Genomic DNA, 6,169 nt, shown 5'->3' on the forward strand with positions numbered 1-6,169 from the left:
GAAAATAGGTTTGCATATTTTAGTCCATATCACTCTTCCTAATACTGTCCTTTCTCTCCTAGTCACTTGGCTTGAAAATATCAGTAGCCCAAAGTGGCCAGGAGGAAGTCTTAGCTTAGAATTTTTGTTGTGCCTCCAGACAGAAGCGCTCCCATCTCTGGAAATGAAATTTCTAGAGCACCTATTAATAAAATGTAAGACATAAATAAAAGACCCAGAGACTGATATTGGGGTTCAAGCTTCAATCTGAAGATCAGTAAAGCAAAGCAGCTAAGCCACTAGCTCTTAACTCTACCTCAGGCTGATCCTATCTCCATGAGCTCTCAAACTACTATGCTCTCCTCATCATGGCTAGAGACTTCAATGTCTTCCTATACTCAATGTAACTGGAGAACCAATGCCAGCTTTGAGACCCTGTTCCTGTCTTAAACTTTTCTCATGAGTCCTGGGATTAAAGGCATGTGATCCCCAGTGCTGAGATGATCTTTGTGTGAGCTGTTTCTCTTTAGGACTGGGTGTATGTCTTGTAGCTCAGAGTGGTCTTGAAGTAACAGAAATCTGTCTACCTCTTAATCCCCGGTCCTGGGATTAGAGGTGTGTACCACCTACTGCCTGATCTCTATAGCTTGAGGCTTACTTTGCTTTCTGAATCCTCAGGAAAGTATTTAAATCACAAATAAAATATCACCACAAAGAAAAATATCACCACAATAAAGTTTGGGGAAGAAAACCTTTTTTTCTTAGTGGGTCACTAGAGGTGATATTGAGTGCTACCACTCCCACCGCTATCCCTTAGTTCCTGGCTACAGGAGAAACCTTCTAAAGAACCTATCTCTAGCTCACTATACCTTTATTACCTAATCGGTGCCGTGGCTGTGTCTCTAAAGGGTCATTCTATCTTTGCAGTAAGCCAGCTGCTTCAGAATGGTGGGGGAATTTGATATGACTAGTGGATTTCAAGAATCTACACTTATTTGACATGGAAAAACCCAAGTATTGGCAAAAGCATGAAACACAGGTAGGAAGAAGGAAAGAACACGTCATTCTTCTCTGAGCGAAAATCAGAAAAGCAAAGACACTTGTGAGCCACAGCTCTTTGAGCTACTGTGATGGGGGCGGGGCGGGGAGGGGGGTTCTGGAAAGGAATGTGCTTATCTCATTAAAGGGATAATTATTCCTCCTGTCTCTTTAGCAAGGCTTACTAAGGATCTGCCTTCCAGAGGGGGTAGTCCTGCCTCCCTTAGGGATGGTCTCTTAGACAGGTATCTGACCTAACCCAAATTGAGCATCGGGGTCCAACCACACCAGAGGTCCTACTGTCTGGATCTGAAGAAAATCATTTTCCCTCCATGGGCCTTGACTACCCCTGTAACAATACATATTCTCGGAATGCCCTTCTCACGAATTTTCCAACCATTCTTCCTAAGTAAGTCTCTGACATGTAGTTAAGCCGTTGGCTATGGCCCGCAAGTTAGAACAGAGTTGAACATCTGGTCACTTCTTCCAAGCAAAATATACGACCACCTGCCTTGCCCAGAGTTCTGCCCATTGTGAAAAATGTCCCTTTGCCAGTGTTTTCATGGTTGTCCCAACAAGGCACTCTAATGATACAGATGTACCCTTCTGGATGGCTCCTGCTTAGTGAGAAGAACCATCAGTGTCACATCCTGACTTCTTTCTCAGCCACTCCTAGAGCATACTTATAAGGCCATAGGTACGTATTTGGGACAGAAAGGCATTGTTACAGATCTAGGAACCATAGGCATTTGAACAATTTCTTCATGAAAGTTGCTTGTCCCCTCAGGACCTTCTCAACCACGTATATCACAGCTCCTTGATGAAAGATGACATCTGTGCGCGTCTAATTTCATGACTTAGTGAGTATAAAGTGCTGGTCACATCACAAGAAAACTTGATGCCCCATTGCCAAATATTCAGTTACCATGAAGGCCCCGATAACAAACACATAGTTGTTTTTCAGAGTAGAGAAGTTGTCTGGAGATGATCACAGGACCTTGCTCCAAATTCTCAAGGGCCTATATCCTGAAAGACACTAATGGAGTCTGCCGCAGACTCCAAACAGCATTCTTACGTGCCACCGAGACCCGAAGTCCAACCAAGTGTGCTGGATTGCATGAATCAAGTGACAGAACATTCTACACAGAAGCCTGGACCCATTGAAAGCCTCTGTTTTGTTCTGACCCCACCCAAAACTATGAGCTTTAAGGTTCACTTGCTATGTGGGTTAGAGGAACACATCCAAGGGAAGAATGTGCTGCTTTCAAAACCCAAACAGGCCACTAAGCTCTGTGCGTCTTAGTCAATGAACTTCCCACCCAGTCACGTCCAGGCAATCCAAAGTAAACAGAGTGAGCCACTCACTGAAAAAAAAAAACCATTAAGACAGAAAGGATATTTGTTGGAGAAAAATCAGTTTAAATGTCAGGAAGGTGGTAAGAAAGTACAGTGGGGATAGAAATGACTAAATTGGTTATGCATGTATAGAACTGTCAAAGAATTAAAAAAAAATAAAAATGAGCCGGGCGTTGGTAGCACATACCTTTAATCCCAGCACTCGGGAGGCAGAGGCAGGCAGATCTCTGTGAGTTCGAGGCCAGCCTGGTCTACAGAGCGAGTTCCAGGACAGCCTCCAAAACAATACAGAGAAACCCTGTCTAGAAAAAACAAAACAAAATAAATAAATAAATAAATAAATGTGAACAGCTTTCTGTATGTCAAATATAAACTTAAAGAAAAAGAAGTCAGGAAAAATTTCAATCCACAAAATTAAAAAAAAAATCTAGGAGTACACCTAACAGAGGTGGTAAAGGACCTTGGCAATGAAAATATTAAGACAGCAGAGAAATAATGGTTGAAGAAGCTTGAAGATAGAGAGGTGACCCATGCTCGTGGGTTGGTGCGACAGTGTAAAAATTAGTAGCGGACTATCAAGAGCTACCCAGCTAACAAAATGGCTCTAAAATTTATACGAAAACACAAAGGACACATCTTGCATCCTGACATAGCGGTGAACCTCTGCCATGACTGGGCAGTGTTGGCTTACGAAAGGGGTCACTTGAGCATGACCTACACTTCTGGGGCCACTGACATTGTTCTCTAGACGTCTTCTGCAAGACCACGGGTGCAACAAGAACACAGTTCTGGTCTTTTAATGAAAAGATCCTAACGAGGAGAGAGATTCACGGCACAGGGGCAAGTGGAGTGGAGTGGAAGAGGGTGCCTTCTCTCTGCACTGAAGGACAAACAGTCTTCACTTGTCAAATTCATGTGAGCTAAAAAATCATCATTGAGTTGTAGGGCTTTTCAAGTAGACTTTCAGGTCATTTGCTAAAAGAGAGCATCTAAAACCCTGGAAACGAAGTTCAACCAAGGGTGGAATATTGACCCTGTACTGAAAAGAGCCACACAAACACTACCTCCCAGAACACCATTTTCCACAGCCAGGTGTGCCATGAAGCTGCACTGTTTGTTTAACCACATTAAAAAAAAACTTAGTGAAACAAAACCAGAAAGAAAGCAGAATACTACATCTGAAGCCAGGCTTCATTTTTAAGACCTTACAGTCCATATTCTTTTTATTAAAGCAACATTTAAAGATCCTTGTGAGAATCGATAGCATAAAGGACGTCAGAGCTTGTAATAAAAATATCGGTAAGGTGAACATGACACACAGAGTTCCCATGGCAGTGTGGACCTTAAAGGCCTTGAGTGTTGAATCCCTCGCAGCACAGGCCGGCCATTATAATAGGGAGGCCACCTGCTATTTCTTCTTTCCTCAACTCTAGCCTTGTCACCATCATGCAGCTCACATCTTGGGGCAGAATGCCCCTGAGACAATGCCACAGTAATTTCTTCACTCCTTGGCTGTCTTTTCTGTTGCTGTCCCAGTCCCAACTGTTACTCCGGCTGGAAGAAAAAAACACATGTTGCATTAGTTAGAAAGAATGCAGCACAGTGGTTTTACCACAGTGTCAACCCTGGAACTTCTACGCCTCAAGTTCACCAACCATGCTCAAACCAAACTAGCAGAACAGCTACCATGAGCTAGAAGAAAAGGTTGTCATCCGTAGCCAAATATTAACTCTAACTGCTACTCAGAGGTGCGTGACCACTTTGTCAAACAGGGAACTGCGTATCTATCCGCAGCTGACATAAGTGAAGACTTTGGTTCCTTCATGACTTCACTGTGGGTAGTTGAGCGTGGGGGTGTGACAGTGTCATACCTGATCCTTCTCAGGCGTCACATCCTTGTCCTTTGTCAAATCCTCAAATTCTGCGATGTCACTGAAGAGATGCATGTTGACTATCTCCTGGTCTTCCAGTACGGAGTCTGAAGAGCAAGTCATCATTTCCCAGAATTCATCGTTAGTCTTCATTGGGGAAGGCAAATGAAACATTGAAAACCAGCAGGCACCGGAAGATTGTGAAGAGAGAACCCAGAGCTGGCAATTCGCAGGCCACTCACCAAGTCGCTGAATTCATTCAGGCCCATGCAGAAGCCTGTCCTGCCCTCCTCGTACTCTGCATTGTGCTCCTCTATCTTCTTCTTATTTTCCTCCCATACCGTCCTTCTGTGCCCTTCTTCATCCTGGAAATAAATTCAATGGAACATAGTTCTTCAACACTGACCCCCACACAAGCTGACCAAGAGACGTGCAGTGACAGGTACGGAGGATCCAGTGGAGAGGGGTCCTCAGGACACTCTGTCCTCCACATCCAGAGGATCAGCAGTGCCGTGTGACTTGTGTTGTTCGCAATACATGTCTTTAGGCAATTCCTTGGTGGTGGCTGGTCTCTGTGGCCACTTTTGTGATCCCCCAACTCCTTGCATCTAATATCATTCTCTCTGAGATCCCCATGGATTGCTATTATGTTACCAACCTGGCTGTAAGTTTTCTCGTATTTCCTCTTCCACTCCTCCCATTCAGCCTCCAAACCGGGATCGGGTGTTGGAGAAGCTGAAGCCATTTCCAAGCAAAGGATGGTTGGGAAAACAACAGGAGTCAGGCGTCAGAAACCTAGAGAAAGAAGTCTAGGGTCAGCCATACCAAAGCCATTGTAATGTTTATAGCGTCAGTCAGCTGGATCTCATGTCCTCTTGCACCTTGGCTGGTGTCTTCTTCTTGCCTGAAACTTGTAGCTTTCAGAGTAGTGTCTCAGGCCAGTACTGCGTTGTTCTTGGCTGGCTAAGAGCTGCTTAAATATGAAGGAGGCCCCCAGGGCACAGGTTCAGCCCCGCCTCCAATCCAATCCCCTCCAGGTGGTGGCTCTCCCTGCCTGGAGGCCTTGGCCCACCATCTGGCATCACGTGCAAGCTTAGCTAGAGCATCTGAGCCACAGAGTTAAAAAAAAAATAGGCTCAGGAGACAAACTAGACCCCAGACCCAAGCTGTGTTTTATAGGATGTAACTATTCTGAGAATTCTAAGACTCACAAAATATTCTGTCAAAGAATAACTTCAGGGACAGCAAAAAAAATCATGTCAGGATGATACCAATGGGAACAGCTAGTGTATCCCACAGTCCTACCTCAGATTCTGTATCTGTGGAGAGCCTATGGTAGCCTAAGAACTGTGAAGGTACTGCTGAGAGCACATACGAAGAATAAAAGAGTATCTGTTGCTGCCTTACTGGAAACTCGGCCTATGACAGACAGAAGCCTCTACAGAGAGGATGAAATAACCATCAGGAAACAGAGCTGTCAGAAGCACCTGTCACTCAGACTAGACCATCAGTGTCTAAGCCTATGATAGACAGGAGACGTGTCTTCAGAGTGAATAGAGTAACCACCCCTAGGGACACCGATCACTGATCACTCAGCCTGGTCATCAACGTCTCAAGCCAGGAATTCTCATCCTGAATAAAGATCTCACATGAGTTGTCAGAACCAAAGAAGGTGCCTTATGTGTGCAAAAAGGTGACCTACAGGGTTTCACTGAACACATGAAAATTGCTGTGCAGACTTCACCATTACTCTAACTAGCACAGGTGGACATATGATTACAAAGCAGATGTAACAAAAGTCAGGAAAGAGGATACAAGTGGGACTGAAAATCACAGAGAATGTAAATTACTGCATGCAAAGAGATCTGAAATTGTTTGCATTTTAATACGTCACAGGAAAAGGTAAAAAAAATTGGATTCATGCC

At 44.3% G+C, this 6,169-nt stretch overlaps 1 protein-coding gene across 1 annotated transcript; it reads right to left on the reverse strand.

Moving 5' to 3' along the window:
- Window positions 1-3,918: 3,918 nt before the first annotated feature.
- Window positions 3,919-4,998, reverse strand: LOC121143448 (protein CTLA-2-beta-like). The gene is made up of 4 exons (XM_040755238.1): window positions 4,903-4,998; window positions 4,487-4,609; window positions 4,245-4,391; window positions 3,919-3,927 (listed from the first exon to the last, which is right to left on the reverse strand). The coding sequence occupies exons 1-4, from the start codon at window positions 4,987-4,989 to the stop codon at window positions 3,919-3,921; spliced, it is 366 nt and encodes a 121-aa protein (XP_040611172.1). The 5' UTR covers window positions 4,990-4,998.
- Window positions 4,999-6,169: the final 1,171 nt, after the last annotated feature.

This window comes from Mesocricetus auratus, unplaced genomic scaffold (genome assembly GCF_017639785.1).
Source record: "Mesocricetus auratus isolate SY011 unplaced genomic scaffold, BCM_Maur_2.0 Super-Scaffold_100013, whole genome shotgun sequence".
NCBI lineage: Eukaryota > Metazoa > Chordata > Mammalia > Rodentia > Cricetidae > Mesocricetus > Mesocricetus auratus.